Source organism: Erythrolamprus reginae, chromosome Z, assembly GCF_031021105.1.
Source record: "Erythrolamprus reginae isolate rEryReg1 chromosome Z, rEryReg1.hap1, whole genome shotgun sequence".
Lineage (NCBI taxonomy): Eukaryota > Metazoa > Chordata > Lepidosauria > Squamata > Dipsadidae > Erythrolamprus > Erythrolamprus reginae.
The window spans coordinates 148,328,498-148,347,696 of NC_091963.1; the positions used below are offsets into that span (position 1 = coordinate 148,328,498).

General features: G+C 44.5%; 2 protein-coding genes and 1 non-coding gene across 3 annotated transcripts in view; 2 read left to right on the plus strand and 1 right to left on the minus strand.

Annotated features, from left to right (window-relative positions):
* Positions 1 to 19,199, minus strand: part of TM9SF1 (transmembrane 9 superfamily member 1) — a 48,483-nt gene that overhangs the window by 17,590 nt on the left and 11,694 nt on the right. The window contains exons 5-9 of the mRNA XM_070728723.1: positions 18,690 to 18,813; positions 17,494 to 17,568; positions 13,476 to 13,719; positions 10,156 to 10,273; positions 5,292 to 5,461 (exon numbers count right to left, since the gene is read on the minus strand). Coding sequence (XP_070584824.1) covers positions 5,292 to 5,461; positions 10,156 to 10,273; positions 13,476 to 13,719; positions 17,494 to 17,568; positions 18,690 to 18,813 — 731 coding nt within the window. The remainder of the gene's footprint in view (positions 1 to 5,291; positions 5,462 to 10,155; positions 10,274 to 13,475; positions 13,720 to 17,493; positions 17,569 to 18,689; positions 18,814 to 19,199) is intronic.
* On the plus strand, positions 7,908 to 13,748 carry TSSK4 (testis specific serine kinase 4). The gene is made up of 3 exons (XM_070726872.1): positions 7,908 to 8,122; positions 10,002 to 10,365; positions 13,461 to 13,748. Exons 1-3 carry the CDS (start codon positions 7,911 to 7,913, stop codon positions 13,746 to 13,748), a joined length of 864 nt encoding a protein of 287 aa, XP_070582973.1. The 5' UTR covers positions 7,908 to 7,910.
* Positions 10,881 to 10,962, plus strand: TRNAL-AAG (transfer RNA leucine (anticodon AAG)). Its single transcript has one exon. It is a non-coding gene; the product is annotated as a tRNA-Leu (tRNA).

The following is a 19,199-nucleotide window of genomic DNA, read 5'->3' on the forward strand; positions in this document are numbered from 1 at the left end:
CTGTTCTAATCTAGTCTATTATTCTGTTCTATTCTGTTCTATTCTATCCTATTGTAATCATAAGTAATGAAAAATTGATTAACCTTTAAATAGTATGGAATTTTCAAAGCCAAACTAATAACGCGGAACGCCTGGGTTTTGATCACGAGACTTTGGAGAAATGCTGCAATGGTCATAAATATGAAAAATGGTTGTAAGTCACTTTTTTCCAGTGCCGTTGTAACTTTGGACATAAACAAATGGCAAGGACAACCTATGTAATAATAGCAATGGTAGTAAATAGGGGTGTCATCCCATAACATCTGGAGCACCACTTCAAACATAGCATCATCTTGTTGAATGCAAGCTCTTTCCATCCCAGGGAGAAAGGAAATCGCCCAAAAGAGTGGGAGGAGGAACAGATCATTTCCTAATTCCGTGATGGCGAACCTATGGCACGCCTGCCACAGGTGACACACAGAGCCATACCTGAGGGCATGCAAGGCTTTCCCTATGTCCACTCAGACCACGTGTGCATGAATGAATGAATGCAGCCGCGAGAGCCATCGTGGAGCTTCCAAGATTCGCCCACGTTTCTTCAACACTCCGTGGCTTGCATTGGCTGCCGATCGGTTTCCGGTCACAATTCAAAGTGTTGGTCATGACCTTTAAAGCCCTACGTGGCATTGGACCAGAGTACCTCCGGAACCACCTGCTACCGCACGAATCCCTGCGACCGATAAGGTCCCACAGAGTTGGCCTTCTCCGGGTCCCGTCGACTAAACAATGTCGTTTGGCGGGCCCCAGGAGAAGAGCCTTCTCTGTGGCGGCCATGGCCCTCTGGAATCAACTCCCCCCAGAGATTAGAACGGCCCCCACCCTCCTTGTCTTTCGTAAACTACTCAAGACTCACTTATACCGCCAGGCATGGGGGAGTTGAGACACCTTTCTTCAGGCTTTTTTATACTTTGTTTTATGTTTGGTATGAATGTGCTGTTTGGTTTTTAAAATAATGATAGGGTTTTTATATGTTTTTTTAATATTAGATTTGTTCCACTACTACTGTATATTGTTTTTATTACTGTTGTGAGCCGCCCCGAGTCTTCGGAGAGGGGCGGCATACAAATCTAAATAATAATGATGATGATGATGATGATGATGATGATGATGATGATGATGGGCAAGCTGATTTTCAGCCTTCCGGAAGGTGGGACAGAGGTTGTTTTTAGCTTCCTCAGGCTTCAGGAAAGCCTCTGGAGCTTGTGGATGGCGAAAAACAGACCCAACAGGCCTACAGGAAGCTTCTTGGGTCTGTTTTTCACTCTCCCCAGGCTTTAGGAAGCTTTGCTGAAGCCTGGGGAGGGTGGAAACAGCCCAACCGGAAATTTGTTTCCAAACTTCTGGTAGGCCCATTTCCGAACTTCTGGTAGGCTCGTTTTCCACCAATCAGAGGCTCCAGAGCAGAGGTCTTCAAACTTGGCAACTTTAAGACTTGTGGACTTCAACTCCCAAAATTCTCTAGCAAGCATAGCTGGCTGGAGAATTCTGGGAGTTGAAGTCCACAAGTTTTAAAGTTGCCAAGTTTGGGGACCCCTGCTCCAGAGGCTTTCCTGAAGCCTAGGGAAGGTGGAAAATAGCGTCAATGGGCTTAATGGAAGTTCAGAGGCTTCAGTGAGCTGTATGCGCATGAGGATGGCAGCATGGGGGTGGGGGGGGGCGGCGTTGCGTTTTGCTCAGCACCTAAGCAAAACAAGGTTAGCCATCGCTGCCCTAACCGATCAAAATAATAATCTTTATTTAATGACTGAATGGAGTGTTTACTGGCCGGATCTCTTTCTTGTTCCCACTGCGGGGTTATACTCAGCAGATAAATTCTCAGTGTGTCTAGAGAGAGAAATATCTACCTCTACTTAGGATCCAACTCACAGCCTCCTAATGGGACAGAGAGATGTAATATATGTATAGCATCAGATGGAAACTCATCAAGGATGTATTGGCAGTATATCTTTGTATACTACCAATACGTACTTGACAAAATAAAATAAATAAGCAAATAAAATAAATAAATAAAACTAAGGGGGAAATTTCCCGTCAGAACAGTTTAATCACTGGAACAGTTTGCCATCAGAGGTTTATTTATTTATTTATTAGATTTGTATGCCGCCCCTCTCTGAAGACTCGGGGCAGCTTACAACAATAATAAAAATAATATTCTAGCGAAAACAAATCTAATATTAAAAAAACACATAAAAAGCCTATCATGTTTAAAAAGCAAACAACACATACATACCCGAACATAAATATAAAAAAAGCCCGGGGGAAAGGTGTCTCAATTCCCCCATGCCTGGCGGTATAGATGGGTCTTGAGTAATTTACGAAAGACAAGGAGGGTGGGGGCAGTTCTAATCTCTGGGGGGAGTTGATTCCAGAGGGCTGGGGCCGCCACAGAGAAGGCTCTTCCCCTGGGGCCCACCAAACGACATTATTTAGTTGACGGGACCCAGAGAAGGCCAACTCTGTAGGACCTTATCGGCCACTGGGATTCGTGTGGTAGCAGGCGGTTCCAGAGGTACTCTGGTCCAATGCCATGTAGATTGTGGGTGCTCCACAAAGGGGGGGCTACCGCCTGGATGGGGGGAGTGATGCAGTGGGGTAGAGAAAATGAAGCTCCACCCCAGATGACCCAATTTGCACTGAAAGATGTTGAAACAAAATGCAGGGCGTCCTGCAGAAGCCACAACCACAGTCTGGTAATAAGAATTTTGATAGCCCTTCACTGGTGGTCCATCACTGAAGGTTTTGAACAAGAGATTGGACAGCCCATTTGTCCAGAATGGTCTAGGTCTAGGACCTTCTGCTTGAGCAAGGGGTTGGACTAGAAGACCTCCAAAGTCCCTTCCAATTCTATAATTTTTAAGACTTGCTCTGTTCTGCAGAGACCAAACTACAAGAAAGACCAAATGAAGACCAGGAAAGAGACATGGAATTCTGGGTGTTGAAGTCAGCCCATTTTCATGATGCCATGGTTGAGGAACACTTCATGGCTTACTTATCCCAGCTGGTCTTTTTCACATTTCAATTTTTCTTCTGTAGTTGTCTAACTTACATATATAGTGAGTTGAGAGAACAAGCATTAGCACGATCTTCAAAACTGAAAAAGGCTCAGATAAATTGGTCAACCAGGGGCCTTGGAGGTCTTCTAGTCCAACCCTCTGCTTAGGTAGGAAACCATTTCAGACAGATGGTTATCCAACATCTTCTTAAAAACTTCCAGTGTTGGAGCACCCACAACTTTTGGTGGCAAGCTGTTCCACTGGTTAATTGTTCTAATTGTCAGGAAATTTCTCCTTAGTTCTAAGTTGCTTCTCTCCTTGTTTAGTTTCCACCCATTGCTTCTTTCTCTACCCTCAGGTGCTTTGGAGAATAGCTTGACTCCCTCTTCTTTGTGGCAACCCCTGAGATACTGGAAGACTGATATCATGCCTCCCCTGGTCCTTCTTTTCATTAAACTAGCCATGCCCAGTTCCTGCAACTGCCCTTCATATGTTTTAGCCTCCAAGCCCCTAATCCTCTTTGTTGCTCAACTCTGCACTTTCTCCAGAGTCCCAACATCCCTTTTGCATCGTGGTGACAAAAATTGTATGCAGTATTCCAAGTGTGGCCTTACCAAGGCCTTATAAACTGGTATGAACAGTTTATGAACAGCCTTCTCTGTGGTGGCCCCGACCCTCTGGAACCAGCTCCCCCCAGATATCAGAGATGCCCCCACCCTCCTTGCCTTTCGCAAGCTCCTCAAAACCCACCTCTGCCGTCAGGCATGGGGGAATTGAAATTTTCCCTTCCCCCTAGGCTTATAGAATTTATACATGGTATGCTTGTATGTATGATTGGTTCTTTAAATTGGGGTTTTTTTAGATTGTCTTTTAATATTAAATTTGTTTACATTGTCTTTTTATAATGTTGTTAGCCGCTCCGAGTCTTCGGAGAGGGGCAGCATACAAATCTAATGAATGAATGAATGAATGAATGAATGAATGAATGAATATATAAATATATAAATATATAAATATATAAATATATAAATATATAAATATATAAATATATAAATATATAAATATATAAATATATAAATATATAAATATATAAATATATAAATATATAAATATATAAATGAATAAATGAATAAATATATAAATGAATAAATATATAAATGAATAAATATATAAATGAATAAATATATAAATGAATACATATATAAATATATAAATATATAAATGAATAAATATATAAACAAATAAATGAATAAACGAATAAATATATAAATGAATAAATATATAAATATATAAATATATAAATACTGTATATAAATATATCAATATATCAATATATCAATATATCAATATATCAATATATCAATATATCAATATATCAATATATCAATATATCAATATATCAATATATCAATATATCAATATATCAATATATCAATATATCAATATATCAATATATAAATATATCAATATATAAATATATAAATATATAAATAAACAAACAAACAAACACTTATCTTGATTCTATCCCTCTGTTAATGCAGCCTAGAACTGTGTTGGCTTTTTTGGCAGCTGCTGCACACGGCTGGCTCCTATTTAAATGGGTGTCCACTAGGACTCCAAGGTTCCTCTCCCAGTTACTACTGTTGAGCAAAATATCACAAATGCTGTACTTATGCATTTTGATTTTCTTGCCTAAATGCAGAACCTTACTTTTTTCACCATTGCATTTCATTTCGTTAGATAGCATTAAACAGCAAGTTCATAATTGCCATGGAAAGCAAGATTTAAACTTGAGACCGGCGTCCTTCCATTGCTACTTAACCTCAGTGGAACATTCTCCAAGGTCCACTGTTTTAAGACAATACCGTCATTCCTAGAAGGTTCTCTACGGTAACCAGAACGCCACTAGCCAATCAGGGTAGCCAGAAGTCTTAAGCATGGCTATGACGTCATCAGAACCTTAGTGGGGATCCGGTCAGAGTGATTCCGGTAAACCTTTCAAGTCTTGGAGGTTGCAGCCTGTTATTCCTCTGATATGGTCAATGGGGAGCTCTCCTTTTTGGGCGCTCCTATCCTAGACTCAATAGAGTGAAGACAACAGGTGGATCCCGACAGGATCCCCAACCTCCACCGGATCCTGTCTGAGCCAAACACACGTTCTTCTTCCAGATCGTTGGGAAGAGGAACACACACACTGTGGGAGGAACGGTTTATCCTTTCTTTAAAAAGGTTCTTGAGATCTTCTGACCAGGGCCCTACAAAACGTCGTCTGTTCCACCTTCCTCGGTGGTGGGCCCTTCTCCACCGCCGAAGTCTCCCCAGAGCCGAGACCGAGCCACCAAAAGGAAGCCCTCCCCAGTGAAGGAGCTTTCCGCCATGGTGGAACACTCGACCTCCACGCCGTATGTCTCGGTGATGGACCAGTATGGCTACCAAATTGGCAAAGCCATCGGGCACGGCTCCTACGGGACTGTCTACGAAGCTTACTTCTCCAAGCAGAAGTCCATGGTGGCCATTAAGATCATCTCCAAGAAGAAGGCCTCGGAGGATTATCTCACAAAATTCTTACCCAGGGAAATACAGGTCATTTTTGGTGTGCGTGTGAGGTGTTTGTGTGAACGCGTGTCTCTCCTGCAATGGGAAGTTTTGAATCCCTTATAAACGTCTACCTTCGTACCCTTTACGAAGTCACTGCTCACAGTCGCTCATGCTCTCATCACCTCGAGGTTCGATTACTGAAACGCTCTCTACATTGGGCTACCTTTGAAAAGTGTTCGGAAACTTCAAATCGTGCACAACGCAGCCGCGAGAGCCATCGTGGGGCTTCCAAGATTCGCCCATGTTTCTTCAACACTCCATGGCTTGCATTGGCTGCCGATCAGTTTCCGGTCACAATTCAAAGTGTTGCTCATGACCTTTAAAGCTCTACATGGCTTTGGAACAGATTACTTCCGGAACCGCCTGCTACCGCACGAATCCCAGTGACCGATAAGGTCCCACAGAGTTGGCCTTCTCCGGGTCCCGTCGACTAAACAATGTCGTTTGGCGGGCCCCAGGGGAAGAGCCTTTTCTGTGGCGGCCCCAGCCCTCTGGAATAAACTCCCCCCCCGGAGATTAGAATTGCCCCCACCCTCCTTGTCTTTCATAAACTACTCAAGACTCATTTATACCGCCAGGCATGGGGGAGTTGAGATATTCCTTCCCCCTCGGCCATTACAAGTTATGCATGGTATGTTTGTGTGTATGTTGGGTTTTATAATAAGGGTTTTTGGTTGTTTTATTATTGGATTGTCACATGCTGTTTTTATCATTGTTGTTAGCCACCCCGAGTCTGCGGAGAGGGGCGGAATACAAACCCAATAAATTATTATTATTATTATTAATTTACAGCAGCGATGGTGAACCTATGGCCCGGGTGTCACAGGTGTCACGCGAAGGCATATCTGCTGGCATGCGAGCAGTTGTCCTAGCTCAGCTCCAACATACATGTGTATGCCAGCCAGCTGATTTTTGGCTCACACAGAGGCTTTCGGAAGGTGTTTTTGGCTTCCAGAGAGCCTCCAGGGGGATGGGTGAGGATATTGGTGCCCTTCCCCAGCTTCAGGGAAGCCTTTGGAGCCTGGGGAGGCTGAAATGTGAGCCTACTGGAACCTACCAAAAGTTGGGAAATAGGCCATTTCCAGCTTCCAGAGGGTCTTCAGGGGTTGTGGGGAGCTGTTTTCGCCCTCTTCAGGCAGTGACTTATGGGTATGGGCACTCACACATGGGCAATAGTGTGCGTGCACAGTCTTTTGGCACCTAAGGGGAAAAAAAATCACCATCATGCTTTACAGGAACCACTTAGAGGGGTTCAACAGAATACAAATAGACCTCCATTTACAATGGTTCATTTAGTGACCGTTCAAACATACGACGATCCTGAAAAAAAGCAACTTACGACCATTTCCCACACTTACAACTGTCGCAATGTCCCAGGGTTGCGACCTCCTGGCAAGTAAAGAAAATAGGAAAGCCAGATTCACATAACAACAGTGTTATTTAAAACTAGTGATTCACCTAGCAACTGCGGTAAGAAAGGTTGTAAAACGGGGCCAAACCTGCTTAATGAATGTCCCACTTAGCATCAGAAATGTTGGGCTTGATCACGGTTCTACATTGAGGACTGCCTGTACCAAATGGGAAATGTTCGGTGCCATCTCCTAAAAAAGGAACTTTGCATTCTCTCAGAGGCACAGTGGCTCCACTATAGCTTCTCGTTCCTACCTAGACCTTCCTGGTCAAAACTTTGAACCCAGGGAGCTCTTGTTTAAAAGTCGTTTAGTTTTTAGAATACAGTGTTCCCTCGATTTTTACGGGTTCGAACTTCGCAAATAGCCTATACCACGGTTTTTCAAAAAATATTAATTAAAAAATACTTCGCAGTTTTTTTCCTATACCACGGTTTTTCCCGCCCGATGACATCATACGTCATCACCAAACTAATAATTTTTGCAAATAAATAACAAAAAAAAACAATTTATTGTTACTAAATAATTATGTTTATAAATATCAGGATCACTAAGTGTCTTATTCAATGGTGAGTACCAGTAATAATGGTGAGTAAATGGTTGTTAAGGGAATGGGAAATGGTAATTTAAGGGTTTAAAGTGTTAAGGGAAGGCTTGTGATACTGACCATAGCCAAAAATGGCGTATTTACTTCCGCATCTCTACTTCGCGGAAATTCGACTTTCGCGGGCGGTCTCGGAACGCATCCCCCGCGGAAATCGAGGGAACACTGTATTTCGTTTTTCCTGCAGTGGAAGAACAGGGCACTTAAGGGAAGGTGGGTCCAGGTCGTGACTCGAACCCCGAGCCCTCTCTCTCCTTTTCCCAGGTGATGAAGAGCCTCCGCCACAAATATGTCATCAGCTTCTACCAGGCCATTGAGACCACCTCCCGCCATTACATCATCATGGAGTTGGCACCAAGCGGTGATGTCTTAGAATGGATCCAAAAATCCGGGGCGTGTTCGGAAGCCCTGGCTGGCAAGTGGTTCTCGCAGCTGACCCTGGGCATTGCCTACCTGCATGGCAAGGGCATCGTGCATCGGTGAGAGAGAGTCCGTTGGGTTTCTAAATGGGCCCAGTTTCGGGATCTCTACTGATTCAGGTTGATTATGTGAGGGGAGTGAAATACTCTTTTATTTATTTGTTTGTTTGTTTATTCATTTATCCATTTATTCATTCATTTATTTATTTATCCATTTATTTATTTTATTTATTTATTTATCCATTTATTTATTTATCCATTCATTTATTTATTCATTTATTTATTTATCCATTTATTTATTTATTTATCCATTTATCCATTTATTTATTTATCCATTTATCCATTTATTTATTTATTTATCCATCCATTTATTTATTTATCCATTCATTTATTTATTCATTTATTCATTCATTCATTTATTTATTCATTTATCCATTTATCCATTTATTCATTCATTTATTTATTTATCCATTTATTTATTTATTTATTTATCCATTTATTTATTTATCCATTCATTCATTCATTCATTCATTCATTCATTCATTCATTCATTTATTTATCCATTTATCCATTTATTCATTCATTTATTTATTTATCCATTTATTTATTTATCCATTCATTTATTTATCCATTTATCCATTTATTCATTCATTTATTTATTTATCCATTTATTTATTTATCCATTCATTTATTTATTCATTTATTCATTCATTCATTCATTTATTTATCCATTTATTTATTTATTTATTTATTCATTGATCTATTTATCCATTTATTTATTTATTTATTTATTTATCCATCCATCCACCCACTCACTCACTCACTCACTCACTCACTCACTCACTCACTCACTCACTCACTCATTCATTCATTCATTTATTTATTTAGTCCAATACACAATGAGGGTTTTAGTGGGTATATATCTATATACACATAGTATACAAATACATGATGAAGGTTATAGAGGAGATACTCATAGTAAAATATATCTAAGAAAGAATAGAAAAGAAGGTATAGTAATAGAACATATCAATGAAAGAATAGAAGAGATATAGAAATAGAAGAAAGGTATAGGAGATATAGGAGAGCAATAGGACAGGGGACGGAAGGCACTCTAGTGCACTTGTACTCGCCCCTTACTGACCTCTTAGGAATCTGGATAGGTCAACCGTAGATAATCTAAGGGTAAAGTGTTGGGGGTTTGGGGATGACACTAGGGAGTCAGGTAATGAGTTCCACGCTTTGACAACTCGGTTACTGAAGTCCTATTTTTTACAGTCAAGTTTGGAGCGGTTAATATTAAGTTTAAACCTGTTGTGTGCTCTTGTGTTGTTGTGGTTGAAGCTGAAGTAGTTGCCGACAGGAAGGACATTGCAGCATATGATCTTGAGGGCAATACTTAGATCTTGTTTAAAGCATCTTAGTTCTAGGCTTTCTAGGCCCAGGATCGAAAGTCTAGTCTCGTAGGGTATTCTGTTCGAGTGGAGGAGTGAAGGGCTCTTCTGGTGAAGTATCTTTGGACATTTATGTCTGAGATGCGATATGGGTTCCAAACAGATGAGCTGTATTCGAGGATGGGTCTGGCAAAAGTTTTGTAAGCTCTGGTAAGTAGTGTGAGATTGCCAGAGCAGAAGCTACGTAGGATTAGGATTGGGCCTCTGTCAGGCCTTTTGAGGTAGGCCGCTCGGCAATCAAACACCAAACAGCCTCTCTTTAATTTCCATTTGCTATGCATGCGCAGGAGCCAAATCTCACTCGGGCGCGCGCATACATGAATCAGGAGTGCGGAGATGTGTGTACATCTCCATTTTCCGTTACCAGAGCCCCAACCCCAGGCGAATCCGTCATAAGTCGAGGTCGGCCCGCGGCAGGATTTTGAATGGTTGCTTTTGTGTGGACAGCCTCGGCTTCACCTCTCTCTCTCTCTCGGGCCCGGCAGGGACTTGAAGCTGGAGAACCTATTGCTGGACAAGCGGGAGAACATCAAAATCTCCGATTTCGGCTTCTCCAAGATGGTGGCTCCCCAAACGCAGCCGCCGCCTACTCCGTCCTACCGCATGATGAGCTGCTTCTCCCACCTCAGCCAGACCTACTGCGGCAGCTTCGCCTACGCCTGCCCGGAGATCTTGCTGGGCCTGCCCTACAACCCCTTCCTCTCCGACACATGGAGTATGGGCGTCATCCTTTACACCTTGGTAGTGGCCCACTTGCCTTTCGACGACACCAACCTGAAGAAACTGCTGAGGGAGACCCAGAAGGAGGTCAACTTCCCCAGCCACGTCCAGATCAATGACGAGATTAAGGTGAGGGATGTGTGGGTGAAGCCTAAGGCCTAACCCCTCTCAGCCACTCTGGGCATCGCTGGCTGGGGATGATGGGGCCTATAGTACCAGCCAAATCAGTGTTTCCCAATCTTGGTAGGCTGGAGAGGTGTGGAATTCTTTCCTCTGTCCCCTGTCCCCTTCCTTCCTTCCTTCTTTCCTTCCTTCCTCCCTCCCTCCCTCCCTTCTTTCCTTCCTTCCTCCCTTCCTTCCTCCCATCCTTCCTCCCATCCTCCCTCCCTCCCTTCTTTCCTTCCTTCCTCCCTCCCTTCTTTCCTTCCTTCCTCCCTCCCTTCTTTCCTTCCTCCCTCCCTCCCTCCATTCCTTCCTTCCTTCCTTCCCCTTCCCTGCCCTCTTCCCCCTCCCCTTCCTTCTCTCTTATTACTCCATTCCTTTTTCCCTTCATTCCTTCCCTCTCTTCTTCCTTTCTTCCCGCATTCTCCTTCCTTCACTCCCACTACTTTGTTCCCTCTTCCCCTTTCCTTCCCTCTCGGGAAGGTAGTGTGGCCAAGCGGTCTAAGGCGCTGGATTAAGGCTCCAGTCTCTTCGGAGGCGTGAGTTCGAATCCCATCGCTGCCAGGAACAGTTCTTTTTGTTGAAGGAAGGATTAGAAGTAACATGAGAAAATATTTCACTGAAAGAGTAGTAGATGCTTGGAACAAACTCCCAGCAGACGTGGTTGGTAAATCCACAGGAACTGAATTTAAACTTGCCTGGGATATTAACCTATATCCATCCTAAGATAAAATACAGGAAATAGTATAAGGGCAGACTAGATGGACCATGAGGTCTTTTTCTGCCGTCAGTCTTCTATGTTTCTCCCTCACCTTCCTTCTTTCCCACTACACCTTCATTCCTTATTCCTTCCATCTTTCTCATCTCACCTTCTACCCTCCCTCCTCATTCATTCTCCTCTCCCACTCCTTTCTCCTATCCCTCATTCTCCTTCTATCTCTCCTACTTCTTTGTTCCTTTCTCCCTCCCTTCCTCCTCTTCCTCTTTACTGCCTCCCTTTCCTTCTCTACTACTACTTCATTCCTTTTTCCTTCCTTCCTTCCCTCTCCTCTCCTTCCCTTATTCTTCCTTCTCTGCCACTCCTTTGTTCCTTTTTCCTTCCCTCCACCCTCTTCCTTCCCTCCTCTCCCCTTCCTTCTCTAGCACTCCTTCATTCTTTCCCCTCCGTCTCTCCTTTCATCTTTCTTCACCTCCCTCCCCCATCACTCATTCTTTCTTCTCTCCCTAATTCTCCATCTCTCCATCTTTGGTCCCTCCCTCCCTCTTCTTCCCCCTTCCTTCCCTCCTTCCTCTCCCCTTCTTTCTCTCTCACTACTTCCTTCCTTCCTTCCTCGCATCTCTCCTTCCTTCATCCCGCTCTCTACTCGCTTCCTTCCTTCCTCCCTTCTCTTCCCTTCCCTTCTTATTGCAGCATCTCTCCACTCTTCTATCCATCCCCATTATCCTCCGTCCCTCCCAGCTGTCTTTCTTTTCTTTTCTTTTATTTATTTATTTATTTATTTATTAGATTTGTATGTCGCCTCTCTCGTTCATCCACCCTTTTCTTCATTTTGCTTCAAACTTCCTTTTTTAAAACTTTGGCAGAATTTTTTTGGGTGGTGGTGGTATTCTGAGCCACTTAGAAAACCAACTGTCCAGCCGGGCTGGGTATTGAGTCCTTCCTGGGCAGAGTAGCGTGCAAGGGAGGTGGGAAGGGACGTCTAAGAAAACACTGGAAGCTTTGAAGGGTCTCCTGTTTGGCCAGTGGGGGTGGGTGGGTGGGTTGGACTAGATGACCTGCAAGGTCCCTTCCAACTCTTGTTATTCTGTTATTAACTCGCCATGGACAACAAGAGTGACCACAAATGTCAAGACGTGGTGGAATAGCATCATTAAAGAAAGGTTGCCAAAGGAGGGGCAAAACATGAAATGCAAATTAAAAAAAATATTTTGAATTATTAAATTGCGCCACGGCAATTCGGCCGTGGCAACGTTGTCCCATTCTGTTCGACAATACAGTGGTACCTCTACTTAAGAACGCCTCTACTTAAGAACTTTTCTAGATAAGAACCAGGTGTTCAGGATTTTTTTGCCTCTTCTTAAGAACCATTTTCTACTTAACCACCTGAGCCCGGAAAAATTTCCCAGGAAATTTGAGAGCGGCACGAAGGCCCGGCCAGTTTCCTGCAATTTCCCCTTTAATCCCTTCCATCTCGGTCTTTTCTGGGCTGCCAGAGGAGCCTTTCGGTGGCGCTTAAGGAGGCTTTGGCAGCCCAGAGCGAACGAAGCATTTTCCTTTCTCTGGGCGCTTGGAGAGGGAATAAACCTCTGCCAGCACCCAGAGAAAAGAAACGCTCTCTTCACTCTGGGAAGCGACTGTGCTCCTCCTCCTCTTCTTCCTCCTCCTCCTCCCACCCAAATTCCGAGCTTTTATTTCTTTCCTAATGGTTTTGCATGCATTATTTGCTTTTTACATTGATTCCTATGGGAAAAATTGCTTCTACTTACAAACTTTTCTACTTAAGAACCTGGTCACAGAACGAATTAAGTTCTTAAGTAGAGGTACCACTGTAGTCTGGCCCTGGTGAATGAACGCACCACATGTGGTGTGTCCCCTAAGACACACGTGTCCTAGATTCGTCGTCCCAGTGGTGGGGAGGGAGCACTGATGGCCTGCTACCGGAAGAGTAGGGTGCTATGTTTCCGGTAGTGGTTTTTGGGTAGTGCACACAGCTGCGTATCCCCACCATGCGCCCACATGAGATTTGGCTTGTACACATGCGCAGAAAGCGAAATCTCACATGAAGATGCTCACGCAAGCAAGATTTTGGCGATTTTCACATGCGCGGAAGCAAAAATATTGGCAAAAATCACTGAAATCTCACTCTCGGACTCACATTTCACTTTCTGCGCATGCGCAGAAGCCAAATCTCACGGTGATGTGCGTGCGTGCCCTCTGGATACTCACGGCCCCGTGACAGCCTCGGAGGGTGGTACCGAAGATGGCAGGACTTCGCTGAGGGAGGGGTCGGCCCCTCCACACAATGGCGGCCTTCAGAGTTGTCAACCCATCTCCCTCCTAGGATTTGATCCGTCGCATTTTGCGCCCGGCTTCGAAACGGCTGAACATCCTGGAGATCCTGAAGGTGGCTTGGGTGCTGAAGTTCTTGGCGGAGAAGCCCACTTCCGAATTGAAGGCCCTGGAGGCCATCTGCGGCCCCCGGACGCCGGAACCCGGCAAAAGCAATGCTACGCCCAACACCAAGTCCAAGTCCCTCACTTTAGTGCCTGACAAAAAAAAAGCAGCCAGCCGGACTCGGAGCACAGGCGTGATCAAACCGTCTAAGAAAGACGTGGAGAAAAACACCTGAATAAGCTTATTAAAGAAAATAATAATAATGGACGAGGGACCCTTGAGCTGCTGGATTTCTAGCTGCGGGGACGTGGCCGCCAATGATCTCCTGGGAAGGCAAGGGGAGGGGGCTTTTAAAAAGGGGAGAAGGGGATGAATGGACCTGTATTGGTTCATGTAGAGCAGTGATGGCGAACCTGAAGCCATATTTGAGGGCGCGTGAAAACGCACATACACGCGCTAGCCAGTTAATTTCCAACCTTGCGAAAGACCGTTTCGCCCTCCGAAGTACACTCAGAGTGCGAAAAACAGCACAACAGGCAAACCGGAAGTTCGGGAAAACGAACTTCCGGTTTGCCCATTGTGCTGTTTTTTGCACTGCAGAGGCTCCAGGGAAGCTTCCTTAAAGGCTCCGGAGTGCGAAAAACAGGACAGCGAGCAAACAGGAAGTCTGTTTTTCCGAACTTCCGGTTTGTGCCTTTGGCTGTTTCCCAGGCTTCAGTGAGGCCTGGGCATATGCGCGTGCGAAAGGGATTGTATGCACGCGCAGGGAAACTGCACATGGGTGTGCGCATGTGGGGGGGAGGAATGGGTGTGGGCACATGCGAGCATGCTAGCACACACACACACACACAAACACTACACATACCCCCTTTTGGCACATGAACCAAAAAATGTTTGCCATCACTGATATATAGAGGGTTGGGGGGGATGTTTGAAAATTCGTACTGGTAGTCCTCGACTTACGACAGTTCGTTTAATGACTGTTTGAAGTTATAGTGGCACAGAAAGAAGCGACTCAGGATCCGCTGTTAACTTGCGACTTTTGTGTCATGGGATCAAAATTCAGATGCAATTGACTTGTAATTATGATGGGTGCAGGGTCCCCAGGGCCACGCGATCCCCCTCCCCTGCTTTTGTGGCCTTCTAACAAGCAAATCTAGCAGCAGACTCACGTTTATGACAGCTGGAATCACGTCATCCTCTTTTGTGACCTTCTGATGATTATAAAGTCAATGGGGAGAAAGTCAAGAATCCCCTAACAACTGTTTTCCTAAGTTTAATAACGGCGGGTGGTTTACTTAACAGCGGTGGCAAGGAAGGTCGTGGCAAAAAACCCTCACGTCAGAAATGTCCTGCTCAGCAATGGAAATTTGGGGGCTCCCTTGTCGTTAAATAGAAGATCACTTTTATTTTCCCCGAAGGTGGACAGAGTTTGGTGTTTCTGAATGGCCGCAAGAATCCTGGGTTGTTTTTCTTCAAGTTAAGATGGCTTGACTTCAACTCCCAGGATTCCCCAGGCAGCTTGGAACTGTGGGAATTGAAGTCCAGCACTGGGATATTAGTTAATTTAGGCAAGGAAACATCTGCAAGAAAACAACCAAGCTCAGAGAGCACCAAATTTACCTTTCTTAAGCATGGAGTTGAAATTCACCTGTTTTTTTTTATCAAGCTAAGGTGGCTGAACTACAACTCCCAGAATTCCCCAGGCAGCTTGGAACTGTGGGAATTGAAGTCCAGCACGGGGATGTTAGTTTTTATTTATTTATTATTTATTTATTCATTTGTCCAATACACAAATACATAGGAAGAAAGATAGACATGTGATAATATAAAAGAGGGTGAAAGTGAACTTAGAGGAGAGGATATATGAAAGGAAGAGAATATATAAGATAGGTGAGAGAAAGGAAAGACAATTGGACAGGGGACGAAAGGCACACAAGTGCACTTATGTACACCCCTTACTGGCCTCTTAGGAATCTGGAGAGGTCAATCGTGGAGAGTCTAAGGGAGAAATGTTGGGGGTTAGGAGTTGACACTATTGAATCCGGTAATGAGTTCCACGCTTCGTTAACTCGATTGTTGAAATCATATTTTTTACAGTCAAGTTTGGCGCGGTTCGTATTAAGTTTGAATCTGTTGCGTGCTCTTGTGTTATTGCGGTTGAAGCTGAAGTAGTCATTGACCGGTAGTTAATTTGGGCAAAGAAACATCTGCAAGAAAACAACCAAGCTCAGAGAGGACCAAATCTACCTTTTCTTAAGCAAGAAAATTGAAATTCACCTACCTAAAAGCATAGAAACCTAAAAGTTCACATAAGCATGGAATTCTGGGAGTCGAAGTCCAGGCATAAGATTTTAAAAATCCCAATGGAATAATTGGTTCAAAGATGGCAAAATGAAGCAAGAGATTCATTCTGTAAAAATTAATACACTGATGAAAGAAATGATCAGATTTCTGATTTTTGAGTGACTGTTGGTTGTTGTTTTTTTTTTAAACTGCTGAAAAAAACCATGCAGACTTCAACTCCCAGAATTGAATTGTAGTCCTTACCTCTTAAGATGGCGAAAGTTAGAAAAACTCCAGTTTTGGGGCAATAAGAACAAGAATTTTTTTTTAGGGGGTGGTTGCAACTTGGGAGAGGGGGTCAATGGAAAAAAACCCACATCAGACGCCACTCAGTTCAGACAACACATTATTTCTGGGCAACTTTATTCACCGGGCACAGAAAGCAACATAGCAACAGGTCACCGCAGGAGTACACGTGTGTGGGAGGGGGCACACTTCCCTACACCCCCCCCCGACCATCTCATTTCCTGTCCACAAGTCAATTTAAAAGAAAAGGGAAAAAGACAGACCGAGCAAGCTTTAAAATACAAAGAGAAAACCATCAGGTGCATGTCGAATCAAACTGTTAACCGACGAAGCCCCCACCTCCCCAAAAACTCTGTTAACAGATACACGCTACTGATAAAACCAGGACAGAACAGTACCTCCAGTCCAAACTAAATCACATTTTTTTCTCCCTTTATTCCCCCAATATCCCTCCCCCCCTCGCCCTCCCTCCCTCCTTCCATCTGTCCATCCAGCCCTCCGAGGCAGAACGCCAGCCCAGCCCTCCCTCCCTCCCCCCAAGCCCCCCACCCCAAATTCCTTTGCAACGCGCGGGAGGAGAACCCCGAACTGCATCCTACGCACAACCAGTGTCTGTACGCATCGCGTTGGTGTGTTTGGCAACAGACGAAGATTGGTATCCCACCCACCCCGTTCCGAAAGCGAGCAACAGTCACGGGAACAAGACAACCCCCCCACCCCAAGTCGGACAGACAACCAGACAGCGAAGGACACAAACAGAGGGTCAAAACTTCTTTTTGAGAATATTTTTTTCTTTTCTTTCTCTCCAAGCTTCATTTCCGGGATTGTGTTTGCAATGACACACAACCGTCCGATCCTCTGGAGACCCACAACTGCGAGCCAAAATCCTGGTTTTTTTTGTTTGTTTTTTTTTGAAAACTGAAAAAAAGAAAGAAAGTTAATTTCTAGAAGATTTCAAGATCTGGAGTGTGTGTGTGTGTGTGTATGTGGTGGGAGGGGGGAGGGGCGCGAGAAGGGAGGTCTTTTAAAGCCCAGACACATCCCCCCCCACACAATTCCCAGGCTCGCATTCTATATTGTAGATATATAGATATAGATATAGATATATATTTATATAAATCTGTCTATAAAACTCTTTACATTCGGCACGTAAGGTCATTTTTAGGCAGGGTGTGTGTGTGTGTGATTTCCGGCCCTCCCTCCCCTCTTTTTTTTTTTCCTCTTTCCGTTTCGCCCACCCTGCCCCTCCCCCGCAAACTTTCCTGGCCGTGGGAACCGGAGGGGGAGAAGTTGGTCCTTCTCCCGTCTTGTCTCTGCCTATTTCTCCGAAGAAAACCAAGGGAGGCGAGGAAAAGGGAGGGGGGAGGGGGATTTTCCCACAATGCATCACGACACCCAGGCTGCGAGCTGTTTCATTTCTTCATCTTCATCGTCATCCAGGGAGACCGATGGCACTTTGGAAGCTGCGGGGAGGGGGGGGGGGAAAAATCAGGATTTGAACTCAAGGCATTGCTCTTCAAGGGGCCCCACCCTCTTGTGATCCCTCCCCAACATCCACAGCAGCCGGCACTTGGCAATTGTATAGGTAGTCCCCTTTTAGCTTACAAAGGTTCATTGCGTGACCTTTCGGAGTTACATAGAAACATAGAAGACTGACAGCAGAAAAAGACCCCATGGTCCATCTAGTCTGCCCTTATACTATTTCCTGTATTTTATCTTACAATGGATATATGTTTATCCCAGGCATGTTTAAATTCAGTGACTGTGGATTTATCAACCACGTCTGCTGGAAGTTTGTTCCAAGCATCTACTACTCTTTCAGTCAAATAATATTTTCTCACGTTGCTTTTGATCTTTCCCCCAACTTACTTCAGATTGTGTCCCCTTGTTCTTGTGTTCACTTTCCTATTAAAAACACTTCCCCCCTGAACCTTATTTAACCCTTTAACCCTGTTTCGATCATGTCCCCCCTTTTCCTTCTGTCCTCCAGACTAGACAGATTGAGTTCATGAAGTCTTTCCTGATACGTTTTATGCTTAAGACCTTCCACCATTCTTGTAGCCCGTCTTTGGACCCGTTCAATTTTGTCAATATCTTTTTGTAGGTGAGGTCTCCAGAAGTGGACACAGTATTCCAAATGGGGTCTCACCAGCGCTCTATATAGCGGGATCATAATCTCCCTCTTCCTGCTTGTTATACCTCTAGCTATGCAGCCAAGCATCCTACTTGCTTTTCCTACCGCCCGACCACACTGCTCATCTATTTTGAGACTGTCAGAAATCACTACCCCTAAATCCTTCTCTTCTGAAGTTTTTTGCTAGCACAGAACTGCCAATGCAATACTCAGATTGAGGATTCCTTTTCCCCAAGTGCATTATTTTACATTTGGAAACATTAAACTGCAGTTTCCATTGCTTTGACCATTTATCTAGTAAAGCTAAATCATTTACCATATTACAGACCCCTCCAGGAATATCAACCCTATTGCACACTTTAGAGTCATCGGCAAATAGGCAAACCTTCCCTACCAAACCCTCCCCTAAAGGGGAGGAAGCCTTGGGGGGGGGGGGAGATGTCATCGTACCTGGCACACTGGGAAGGCGAGAAGCGGGGACATTGGGGAGCTCCGGGCTGGTCTTCCCAACATTCAGAAGGTCCTTATCCAACTCTTCCTGTTCCATCTCTTCCAATTCAGCCAGCAGCTCGTCCTGGGTAGGCAGAAGGGCGGGATTCGCATCCAGAGCCACATGCAGGGAAGGACAGGGGAGGGAGCAGGCAGACGAGGGAGGGAGGAGGAGGAGAAGGAGAGAAGAGGAAGAAGAGGAAGAGAGAATGAAAAGGAAAAGGATGAGGAAGAGAAAAGGGGAGGAAGAGAGAATGAAAAGGAAGACAAAGAAGCGGAAGAGAAGGAAAAGGAAGAGGAGGAAGTAGAAGAGAGAAGGAAAAAGAAGGCAAAGGAAGACATAAGTAAAAGGAAGAGGAGGAAGAGAGGAGGAAAAGTAAGAGGAAGAAGAGGAGAGAAGGAAAAGAGAATGAGGAAGAGAGGAGGAGGAGAAAAGGGAAGAGGAGAAAGAGGGAAGGAAAGGGAAGAGGA